Raw genomic sequence first — 13,141 nt, forward strand, 5'->3', positions numbered from 1 at the left:
TTGTAGGGCTCTACCTCAATGTATTTCTGGGTTTAAAAAAAGAAAACATATCAAAATCACAACACAGGGATGGAATATTCTGCATACCATTTTATTATTCTTATGTTATATTATTGTACTGCAATATTGTTGTGTTGCAGAGATGTCTTGGCGTAATCATCAAACTCTACAGAAAGATATCTTTGTTTGGTACTGATCTCTGCAAAAATCTATAATCATTTAATGTTTTCCAATGAAAAAGTGAATGTGAAAATAATATCACAACTGCAGCATCAGTCAGAATAATCAAAATTAGATATTGTTTCAAAATGATTCAGATGTAGTGTGAAGCACGTGGAATATAAGCATCGACATCATGTTGTCATAATTTGTTCAGCTTATGTTTAAGTATGTAGCTCTTGCATGCTGTATTGTCATTGTCAATATGTAATCATGAGTTGTGTATAAGTGGTGTTGATTTGCGTTGAACTGTACAGTCACTGAATATATTTTCAAATGGACTCCTGTAACACAGCAGCTAATGTGGTTCCAAATATAAATTAGCCTCCATGTCAGAGTAAATTCAACTGAAGTGTTCTGACACTTAACAGACAGCGAGGCGGCAACTGTAATGGCCTCAATGCGATTATTTACCTGCATGCAATGCTTTAACCCTGGTTAAACACATGGTAAAACATCAAAGCTTTGTCTGCTGTGGCCCAGAAGCAGCAGCATTTTTATTACTTATTTTCTTCTATTAGCTGTGTGATGGTGATGACAAGGCTCATGAGGGATTCAGTGTTCCCTGAGCAAAGCAAACTCCTACTTACGGCTGTCATAACAGATGTTGCCAAGAGCTCGGCCAGTCTGCAGTAAAACCTCCTGGTCGGTGGAGTTTAACAGCTGAATTAGAGGAGGGATGAGGCCGGCTTCCACACAGGGACTCCGCATGAATTCTGAAAGAGGGAGAACAGGTCAGGATAAAACTGCCTCAAGTTAAACTTGCTTCAGGAAGTCAGGAGGGTCAAACTGCTACATTTGCCACATTTTCCCAACAACTTTAATAACAGTATTTGTGGTAAATGGAGGTAACTACATGATCAAAACATGCAGTCATTGAACAAATAAAGAAAATTCAAATTAACAGGTAAAAACATGATGACAAATGACGTGACACGAATGCAGAACCTTTATCGTCTTCCTCCTGGTATCCTTAAAAGGAAGGGAATGTTCATGAATATGGAGTACAATCTGACATCTAAATGATGTGTCAAATGAATCCAAATGGCTACAATCATCTGAATCCTCTAAATTGAATGTTTTCCATGTTGCCATCTGTTTGTTTGTTGTTGTTGACTTGGTTGATCGTGGTGTTTTAATCCATTATAATCTGAGGTATAATCTGGTGTCTGTGCTAGTCTGCACTGCCAAACGCAACTTTCTCCCCTGCTCACGACACAAAACTTCTTCTACTTGTTAAAAAGTACATGTTAACCTGCTGCACAATTTTTAGAACAAAATAAATATTTTGCCTTGAGGAGGATATTCAATCATTCCACATCAAAAGTTTTAAGGCTTAATGTGATTTAAGTCCCCATGTTTATGAGTCATATCTGACCTGAGTACACACTGATAATGGCTAACTGACTCAGTGAAGTAAGTGCCTCACGTTGATGATGAAATATGATGCAGAAAATAATATATGGGTTGATTCATTGCAAAGCCCCAAGCTCACCCACATCCACACAAAAAATGACTGTCTCATCACACAACTTTAACATACTGTAATCCAGTTGCATAAAACCACTTACACTAAGGGTGCCTTTAGTATTTCTTTAGGCTGGGCTGATAGAAGGCCCTAACCGACCATTTTCTCCAGCAAAATTTATTGAAAAGGAGGACATTTACTTTGTGAGACAGCTGGATTCGCAAGATCACGTGAGAATCCATCTTGCCAGGCTTCAAGTTATCTGTTTGTGTCTGCACCAAAAGTGGTGCAGCCAGTCAGCGTCCTAAGAGGGACTACTGGCAATAGCGAGAAGCGTCCATGGAAGTGACTCGTCTCAAACAATGTCGGCTCCTGAAGAGGTTAGCATAGATACTGTGATAGCTTCAGTTTTATCAGAACTGGAGAATATTTCTTCATTGAAAGAAGAGCAAAGAACAACACTGAATGCTTTTCTCAATAGAAAAGATGTTTCTGCTCTTCTCCCGACCGGCTTCAGCAAGTTTCATCTGATTGGACGATTTTAGCCTGTGTTAGACGTGATAGACAGATGGTTCATTCAATCACTTACTTAAGTGGTTTTTCGAAAGTGCCTGCCCTGTCAAACAGTTTCTAAGGACGACTTCCCAGATGGTTCTGTATGACAAACCATCTGGTGTGTCGGGTTAAGAGGAGAAACCCAGCTGCGTTTTCCAGGATGGGGAAAATTACCAGACACTATGAACCATGAGCAACTTGTTAGTATAGATTTGATGTACCTTTGTAACTAGCTAGCCAAACGCTATGTCATTTTATTGAAATTCACTAGTTTTCATTAACTCCATGTTTGGATATCTACTTTCTTGCTGTCACACTAAATGACTTCATCTACAGGTTGTTTCACCGCAGATTTCTCAGAGTGATTTTGTCAGTTACCTTTTGCTTTTATCTTAAAAAACACATAACTTAATTATGTGCTTGGGAAAACAACATTCTCATCTTCTGTCCAGTTTGGCTTTCTTTTTCTCTTTGCTGTTCACCTTTGAGAGGTTAGCCAGCACTGACAATAATGCTGTCAAGTAACATTAACGGATGATGAAGTAAGTGGAGCCTAACCATAGTAACTGAAGCGTACATGTGCTGTATTATGACAGTTACTACTGTGAAAACATAGTCAACCTAAGAGGCTTTATATAACACTCCTAAATGTAGCCCTCAATTTAGGGAAATGTTTTGCTTCATGGACAAACTTAATTTTGAAACTTAAGGTAGTTAATACAACTGTGACAGTCACCCACCCAGCTAATCTGTGATGCTTCATAACAAAGGCTATGAAAGAGATGAGACAAACAAAAAGAGGTGATTTCAGGGGAAAGTTCACCACTTTTCATGTGGATGTTGGGTCAATGTGATGGTAAATGTAGTCCAGAGAATTAATTCCTCAGTGCTGCTACATTGAGAAAGCTGTGTTCTGCTGCTTGCACCGCTTGCCTACACCTACCAGGATGCATTGTGTGTGAGCTTCTGATGCCCACGCTTATGTTGCATCCAAGCCTATAGATATTGCTTTGTTGGCCATAACATTGTGTTATGTGAGACAAACGCAGATGCTGGCTACCCAGAAAGGAGACTAGAAATCCAAGCTGAAATAGCCTGTAGTTCTTCTTTTTACGACAACGACATCACTGTGACATCACTGTGTACAGGGAGAACAACAGATTTTGCAGCAGGAGAACTCAGCTTTCTCTGTCAATAAAGCAGCACTAGGGAATTTATTACTTCAATCGAATAAAAATTTCCAATAACACTGACTGGACATCCAAAAATTTTGAATTTTTATTTGGACAATAATTTTGGATCTTCTGAATTGAACTGAAAATGAGACGCTTTTGTCTGTTCTAATGGTGATTTATGCAAATTAGTCAAATATGTTTTAAGATGAAATCTTGCCTGCTGCAGCTTTAAACAATCATGTCAGTTCAAACTGTCAGACAGAAAGGGAGTTGTCTTTAGCCCAGCAGTCACTTGGCTGCTCGCAGACATTTCCGGAAGCAGTGACAGATAAATGCCAGCGGGTTGTTGCCAAGCTTGGCAAACTGCTGTGGAGTGATCATTAGCTGCAGTCTTGCAAGCTGCTAAAAACCCATTCATTATCCTAACCTTTTCTCGCCCTAAGTTCTATTCACGTCTGCTTTTTTCTACTTTAAAAGCTTCTCCTGTGCTCACACAAAGGCATTATGGAAAATGGAAGCTCTCTGACACTGCAGTTATGCAAGGTTTAAATCCTTACACAATAACCTCACAGTCAGTGACAGCTTAGCTCTGAAATGCCAAGGAGGGCTGTTAAAGCCAGCCCTGGTCTGAAATGGCCTGTCAATCAAACGTATTAAAGTTTGATTCATTTTAATGCACAGTTCTGAAAAATATCCCTGGCTAACACCGCAGCTCCACTGTCCCACCAAATAATGTACTCATGAAGAAAACATGTAAAAACAAAAAGGATGAGAGCAAGAGAGTGTAAAAATGTAATACTGACGAATGGAGGAACAGAAAGTCAGGATGTTCCTGGATGGATGGGCTTGGAAACCGAACCTCACCATTTTTGGCCACCTCAGCTATGATGTTGGCTACTTTAGGGGTGCAGGAAGACTGAGGGTTTAGCAGGGTGGGGAGCAGGGGAAGAACACCCATCTCTTGGATCTTCACACTGGCCTCAGTGTCTGCAGGACAGAAAAAAGGATTGTAAATCACATTAATACATGCTTTTCAGTAATACAAGGTGCCTATAAATTTCATCACAGTATGTGGCATTGCTTTGAGTAACTTTGAGTCAAATGCATGCGGTTGACTAACATGTGACTAACACGAAATCAGGAAACATTCACATTTAAGACACTGAAATCTGAGACTTTGCCTCTTTTTTTCTTAAAAAAATCCTTAAACCAATTAATTTTATAATTTGTAATCAATTAACTGATTAATTTTTGCTCACTCTCTCACTCACATGCATACGTACTACAAACAATCCAAAGGTTCAAACATTCACGTTTTCCTCAGGAGGAATTCTAATAACTTTGTCTTTAATTTGGTTTACACACAAATGCCTGCAAAATGAAAGACTGCCATCAGCCTCAGGTGACCTTTGTGTTCACTGCTGATTATTAGTAAATGATGGCATGCTAACAAACTGAACTAAAAAGTTGTTGTGGTTTTAGATTATTTTAAATTGTGCTTAGCATAGATATAAACACAGCAGTGTGGTATCTTCGGGTGCATGGGCACTTGCATTGTTGGCTTTCCGTGCATTCTGTACCATTCCTAGGGATTCGAATTGATAAGATTTTATTGATACTAATGCCATTATCAATTCTGCTCATTGGTCCAAATCTTTAACGACTCTTTTATTGATTCTGGATCAATTTTAATCTTGCTGGCTGCAGCCTGAGAACTGGCTGTAGCAACACTCTGTCATCGTCTAAATGGATGAAATGAGAGAATGTTTGCACAGTATTTATTTTCATTTTCTTTTCTGACTCCTTGTTTCAAGTTTCTAACAGCATGGACGCATAAGTTTGATGACACTGTTTTGCAATGTGCAACTGTCAGAAAAACATACCTGCACAGAGAAAAGGAAGTGATACGCTCAGAGGGAGACGGTTGTGATGGATCAGACAATTCAAAACCAGTTCTCAGCAGTTCTGTTCTTGATCCCCAAACCTTGTCCATTGTGCCGTATTCAGATCACACTACAAAAATTTGGATGCTGGTGGGTCACAGAACGATCTAGAGCCACCTTTGTGGACAGGCGACCAAAAGATTGCACCATATTTCCATCACAATCACCAGTTTTTGTCTGGGACAGGCCCAAATCACACAGTGCATACATTTACGGGTCTGTCCACCAAAGCCTTCACACATAAGGAACAAAAAAACGGCTATGAGACTGAACCAATATAATTCACAGAGATTTTGTAAAAGTAACGAGTCATGTTAAGAGCAGATCTGCTATACAGTCAGTGAAGGAAAAGACTTGCTCATTCAACAGTGAGATGTAATTACTCAGCTGTCTGACAAAGACTGTCACACTGGCTGAAACAGTGGTTTCAGGCAGACATGAGCAGCCACAGCTGTCAATGGCCCATTTACAGTACACATACACATACGCATTTCTTATCTGAGTGCCATTCAGATGATTTATCAAATTACCAGCTGGCCACATTAAATCGGAGGGTTTCAATCATTTGAGCCATACAGAAAATATAACAGAAACATTAGTAGGTCCAGAGTAGGCAGACTGTCAGAGAGACTTTTATGGAAAACTTTGAAAAGGAGCTAATGGACTTTCAACACACTGGGTGTAAATCACACTCTACTCACTGTTGTTGGCGAGTGCTTTCAGCAGGCAGTCCAGGCAGCTCTCCACGCTGTCAGTGGCGCTGTCTGTAGATGCTAGCTTCAGCTTCTCCAGGGCTTCACTTAGGTTGTCTGAAAACACAAATATTTCATGAACAAATGCTGAAAGGTTGTTAATTTAGGGTGATGATAGGACGAGAGAGAGACATGAAATCTGTTGCAAGTCAGTATTAGGCCAGAAAGTCTATACATAGCACATTATGTCTCGGTCCAGACACTTGAGCCCAGATCCATGATAGTTTCTTCAGTTGTTTGGGAAAGAAAATTATTGCTGGTTTGTATTCACATTGCAGAACCCCACTGACTCACTGGAGGAACACAACAAATGTTTCAAGCTGGATCACACTTCACATATCCTCAGCAAATGTACAGAACAAGACAATTCTCCAGTATCTGGCAACCCATAATAACTGGCAACCTGTCTGATGTGGGCTGGGACAGGTTCCAAGTCCCTGCGACCCACAATAGAGTAAGTGGATAAGAGATAAGGTGGAAGGATGGAATATCTAAATTATATAAAAAATTCATAAATTATATGGGATGATAGTAGGGCTGTGACGATATCTGCATTACCATGTGATCCCGCATTATGATCATCACCCCAAATTTTATTTTGAAGGGTCAAACTCATGTTGAGATTGGTGCATCGATCTATTGATACATCTATGGATCAGCACTGCCAAACACAAGTCAGGGATGCAACCTCTGATTGGTCAACAGACTCAACCCAAAGGTCACTGGGATTGCCTATGGCGGCTAACAACATGCTTACAACAACATCTGTTTACAACATGGAAAACAAAACTACAGAAGACACTGGGTGTTGGATTTGTGTTGGATTTATTTTACCACATCTTCAAGAAGACAAAGCATGTCAAAGGCTGGATCACAACGCTACTGAAAGAGATTTGACTGCACAAGAGCCGAGGATGTAAAGCAACAATCCAGGCATTAGCATTAGCTTGATGTTAGCCTTTCATGCTTCGTTTACTTTGGGGCTAACCCATCACTGTTTTAGCAGTTGGGAAACAACAAACAAGACTTTTCTTGGTGTTGAGAGGCTGCAGCATTTATGAACTGACACACTGTAACCTGAACCGTACATTTACTGCCACACTGACAACTTGGTGTTAAATTGAAGTTTCATAGCAGAGCACCGCTATGAGCAGCATCATCACTCACCTGCTGCATGCTCTTCTGCACCTGCACATGGCACACACTTACTGCTCTACTCCTTAAAGAAGCTAAGCTACACTAATGACAGTATGCCGCAGGAAAGTGCAAAACAGAATTATTAAAGCAGTCGTGGCAACCCGCCATCCCACAATAATATACTGTTTTGTCACCGTGGTAAGAAAAAATCCATACCATCACAGCTCTATATAGTCATTCCAGACTTTATTTGACTGATATATAGTAATTTGCAACAAATAAACATTACTTTTTAAATCTACTGTTTTCTACAAATTTATAACGTTACATTTCAATGGTTTCTTCACCTTCACTCTACTAACTGCTGGAGTTATGTATTGTGAATTACCATTTTTCTGACAGTGAGCAAACAAATGCAAATTGCACATATGTAACTATCACATGCTGCATCTGCATAAAAATCTGTCAAAATCCAATTAAAAGTGTTAAATGATGTAAGAATTATTGCAGGTGCTTAATGCGTTTCATTATGAAACTGCCGCAGGCACACAGTGTACACAGGAAATTTACAAAAACGATTAATGGCCAACTCATTACATGATTCATCTAAATCTAAATATATATTAATCTTGCTGCTTTTATGTCTCCAGATCCTTCAGAATCTCCACAACTCATCACAGCTCTGGCAAAATGGAGGACAGCACAAAAGTGTCATATGAGCATTAATAACAGGACCACGAAAACAACAACATAAAGCATGCTAATAATGATACTGTGTCATCACATATGATGACATACCTTCCAGAAATCACATTTTACCTTAATTTTCTCCAAAAACACAAAACAAAAACATTTTTCCAGGTAGGGTTGGGCCGATGGACACCAGGGTCTAAAGTTAATGGGGTTTTTTTCCCACTAATCAGGTCAGGAAAACAGGTCCGAAGTCAATTTTTACTTGCCCCTGAACAAAGTGTTTATTTATTAGCAGTTATCAAATAAAAACAGCTTAAGTTAACTGTCATACTAAATGTAGGTCTGCAGCATTTATAAAATGTCAGAAAATTGTGAAAGATGTCCATCCTAAGTCCAAGGTGAAGTCTTTAAATGTCTCATTTCTTGAGTCTAACTTCCCAAGATATACAGTTTAATATGCTAATAAATTAAGAAATACAGGAAATCTCTATATCTTAGGGGCTAAAAACAGCATTTCCTGCCATTTTGCAAGAAAGTCTGGGGTTGCCGTCAGATTGCAAATGCTAAGCAGTGACTACCTTGGTGAGCTGGTGATAATTCTCCCTACTCACTTGACCATATTGGATCTTCTGCTATGAGACAGACTTCCAGATGCAGAGAAGCATCAAGACAAAAAACACTAAATGTATGCCACTGTTGTTTTAGTGCATATGCCAGTTCACTGCAATTCTACTGGCACACAGTACACGTGGTCCACTGGTAAATACAAATATGGTAACAGCATGCCTAATAATCAGCATTGACACATACCACTTCTTACATAAAAAGTTTACATTTAGACATAATGCAGATTGGCATAGCACTAGCATTTAGGTCAAACTGTCCAAGGCTGTGCTCACTAGCACCTAGTTAGGTGGTGAATTGGCTGTGGTGTTAGAATATTGTTGAGATTCTTTAAAATGCACTGGTAGACAGTGTGCTAACCTACATTTTAATAAGCTGGTGTAAATATAAAAGCGCCCCAGACAGAGTGGTCAACAAAGCCAGTAGAATCATTGGGAATCAGCAGGGGAGTTTGTATTCTGACACATGCTACCCACCCACTGATCAGTTTGAATTGGTGCCCTCCGGGAGGCGTTACATGATGCCTCTGGCAAAAACAATATCTACAAAAAGTCATTCATTCCCAATGCAACTGAAATTCTAAGCATGAAACTGTATTGTTATTTTATTTCAATTTTGTAGTTTTGCTTGCTTCCACTCATACCAGTTTATACACTGCTGGAGAGCACCCCCATCATTTACATATCAATATACACATTCTTTTGAATGTTTCAATACTATACTAATACCAATATTGTTTTCTTTATTATTATTATTCTTAGTAGTAGTAGTAGTAGTAGTAGTAGTAGTAGTAGTAGTATTGTATTAGTAAGATTGCATTACGCTGAAACTGAACCTCAGTTTAGTGGTGAAAAGTTCAGCGTTAGTTAATGTTGATGAACATCCGTCATCTGGAAAGCTTGTTTAGTTTCTATAATGTAACTTTTTTTAAAATGGCGTCCTTCAACCATTGTAGGGCGCTGCAGGATTCTGGCTCCTGACATTCACGTGTGCAGCTGATAGGCGGCCCTCATTTGCATCATTTCCCATGATGCATTGCTGAGAGTTTATGATGGAGCTACAAAGCCAATTTCTTGTCAAAAGCCAATAATATTTAAAAAACAAAAAACAAAAACAGTGAGGCAAATGTAGTTGAAACACCTTGCACCTCTTGCAGAGTTTATGATCAGCTCTGCCACTGTATATCTCTGCAAAAGTGTTAGTTTCTTCTTCTCGTTCCTCCTTTATGAAGAATGTAAGTCATGTTTACTGCAGAATCTGAATCAATTCTTTACAAGTGCTGCACATGATCATCATCACATGCCATGACGAATGATTAGATTATCATTCCTGATATACTTATTAATCAAAGAAACAAAAGGTTGCCTCTTCCCCCATAACAACATGCATAGGGCTGGATACCAAAATTCAGTGCTAACATGGTACCAGTTCCTGCACAACCAGTACCAAATGAACCAAACCATAATGCAGATTATGGTGCCTCAATGCGATGCCACTTGCCTGAGCTGTTGATTTAAATCGTTTCCCCCTGGCTCAATTATTAAATGAATCACCAGCTATTTTGACAATCGATATTTTTGACTTATTTTTTAAGGATAATGTTTAAATTTCATGTTTTTAGCTTCTCAAATGTGAATATTTTTTGGGTTCTTTAGTCCTCTATGACAGTACATCTTTGGGTGGTGGACAAAAAAAGACATCAAGTGATCTTCAGTTTTTTTTTTTTACATTTTATAGACCAACAAAACTAATTGATTAATTAAGAAAATAACTGACAGCTGACAGAAATGTTTAATAGAGCTGCATTTTATGATATTACACAGCGGCTCCACATCTCCAGTGAAGAGTAATACCTCATCACTGGATCTTAACTCTATAAATGCCTATTTACTGTCAAATGCAATACTAAGAACTGAGCGTTATATGAGATAGAGTGATGCTCATTCCTAGGTGTGTTCAGCTCTGTTTTTGGCTGCATTTCTACTCACAGCCGACAGTCTACATTCTCAGCAAAAACCTGCTCAGGACTGACCTGTCAGGTTTGGTCCAGAAAGCACTCTAATTACTAGTGGCTGACACACCACTTTCTCGTATATTTTATTGATTGTCGGAAGAAAATGCGATTTATTTTCATTATCTGAAATGCTTAGAATCGTTTTGATAAGAGTGGGAATTTTCTCAACAGTCATTCCAGCATTGTGCCTACAAACCAGGTAATGATAGATTGCATAAGGCTTGCAGACACTGTTGCAGTGACCTGGTTGTTGCTGTCAGCTGCTTGTGCACTGCACAACCCACACATCCACCCCCTGTGATAGCTGCCTTACATCAAATGACAACATGAGTGATCCAGCCCGGGATTAGACCTTGTGAAATGCCTCAAACAAATATCGCTCGAGATGCCATTGAGGGATGTTGCTGCCTCATATGGGCACCTGTTTTCAAATGTTAGGTAATATGTGAGGTAATATCTAGTGTGAGGTGATATTCAGTGAATCAGCATGCTTTAATGTCAACGTTTTAATGTCAATTAATATCAGTTTCCATTCAGAGATATGAATACTACAGCAGTCACAGGCCTGTGTTCAAACAATCAGTATCCAGCATGGAGGAAAAAGGACAGATAGCCTTATCGGCTACAAAAATGCAAATGAAACATTTAAATATTAATTCAAATTGTAAACCTGCTAAGTGCTTAGTTATGAATATAAAAGTAGTGAATTAAGCTACATAGCGTAATGCATAGTTAAAGGATAAATATATAACATTTTTACTGTAATAAATCATAAAATAACCATGATATGTCATTAGAGATTGAAGAAGCATGCTAAGTTGAAATACTGACTTCTCCAGCAACGATGCTACAACCAGCATGTTGTACTTTGACATCTGTTTTTGTTTGTGAATTTCACATTTATTAGAGTTAAAATTATTACTGAATGTTCACTGAATGAAAGTGTCCGTTTATAAGTTGTAAGAAAATATGAAAAATCTTTTAGAAGGAGTAGATTTTAATTTGAGTAATGTGTTAACAGAGTCTAGCAGGCAGTAAGGCAGGAAGTCACTTAACTCCAACTTCAGAGTGTGTATTTTCAGAGCAGTGGGCTTTTGTTGTTGGGATAACAGGTTTAGCTTTACATCAACAGACAGCTGACTGTTGAACGTTGATCTCTTGTCATTGTCAGCGTAGGCTAATATCGCCTATGCCCATCTTGTGCTCATGTAGAGTCCCTGCAGCACTCATTTTTGAACATTAGGGTGTTACATATTACTCTTTCCAGGGAGAGTAAAATTACAGTCTGGTTAGGCTCTATAACAAGAGCTGCAACAATTATTTTCATTATCAATCAACCAGTTAGTTGTTTACTCCATAAAATGTAAGACAACTGTGAAAAACTTTGTAATTATTATTTTCTACAGACCAGAGTGATACGCTGCATTAAAGTGATGTAATTTTTTTTAAGACTTACCAGACTGTTCTTGCTGTTCTAGTATAACTGAGGCATTTGTTCAAAAATATAGTGACTTCAAACACGATCTACACAACCAAAAATCATTAAGATTGAGCAATATGAAACTTCTGTATCGTGATAAGTTTTTATAGCTATATCACCCAGGCCTATTAAAACTATCCATTTCAGTTTGGCAAAGTCCAAGATGATGTTTTAATTAGTCTGTAATGTAATGTAATGTAAAATTCAGTTAATTATAATCAGTGATAATAAACAGAGAAAGCAGGAAATCTCCATACACGAGAGTCCAAAAACACAATTACTGCATGAAAAAAAAAAAGTTTAAGTCATTTTTACTACTTGCCCAGTTGGGCAAGTGAGTTGCTAAGATTTACTGGCCCAACATGGCATTTTATTTGCAAGTCTTATTGTGGAGCCCTAGTATGTGATAGATTCTAGATTAACAAGATTCTGAACAAATATCAATGAAAAAACGAATGTAGTATGTCTATAAATCTAAAAAATAAAAACAATCTGCATTCTGTTTTCCTGTAGGTGCATATCAGACAGCATATGTTGATACCAATATATCTGTGACAGGTCATTACTGGGTTCACACCACTGGTAACTGCATATGTTGCTTTAATATTCAGTTTACTATAATAGAGGACTAAAGACACCAAACCAATTTACATCAGAGAAGTTTAAATCAGAGAATTTACATATTTTCTCTTCTAAAAATTACTCAAAATGTTTAGTTGATCGTCAAAATAGTTGGCAATCAATCTATTATTCGACTAATTGCTGCAACTCTAGTAGAAACAGTACCATCACAGAGAGCAGTGCAGTATAAACAGCAACATAAAGTGGGCTGCTGGATCCTATTGCATAACAGCTGTGGAGATGGAGGAGTGCCATCTACACCATCAACAGCACTGCCATTTCAGGGGATGCATGTACATTCATTTAGCAACTGGGACCTTCGAGCCATCTCCAGTCCCTGCTCAATCACATCGGGCAACGACGAAGGCAAATACATAATACGATTTCACAGCAAGCGTTGCTAAAGGAGGAAAAAAAAAATCTGGAGCAGTGAGGGCGGACAGTGGATGGAGAGTCAGGG

The 13,141-nt window shown here is 38.5% G+C and overlaps 1 protein-coding gene across 3 annotated transcripts in view; it reads right to left on the reverse strand.

The window, feature by feature from the left end:
- Positions 1-13,141, reverse strand: part of rap1gds1 (RAP1, GTP-GDP dissociation stimulator 1) — a 38,505-nt gene that overhangs the window by 24,695 nt on the left and 669 nt on the right. For 2 of the 3 annotated variants that reach the window (XM_084711759.1, XM_084711758.1), the window contains exons 2-4: positions 6,062-6,169; positions 4,282-4,404; positions 810-935 (exon numbers count right to left, since the gene is read on the reverse strand). In XM_084711759.1, coding sequence (XP_084567885.1) covers positions 810-935; positions 4,282-4,404; positions 6,062-6,169 — 357 coding nt within the window. Of the gene's footprint in view, positions 1-809; positions 936-4,220; positions 4,405-6,061; positions 6,170-13,141 lie in introns of those variants that run through there. The other variant, XM_084711760.1, reaches the window with a different exon arrangement.

The sequence above is a fragment of the Lutjanus erythropterus genome, chromosome 23 (genome assembly GCF_056507025.1).
Source record: "Lutjanus erythropterus isolate fLutEry1 chromosome 23, fLutEry1.hap2, whole genome shotgun sequence".
Lineage (NCBI taxonomy): Eukaryota > Metazoa > Chordata > Actinopteri > Lutjaniformes > Lutjanidae > Lutjanus > Lutjanus erythropterus.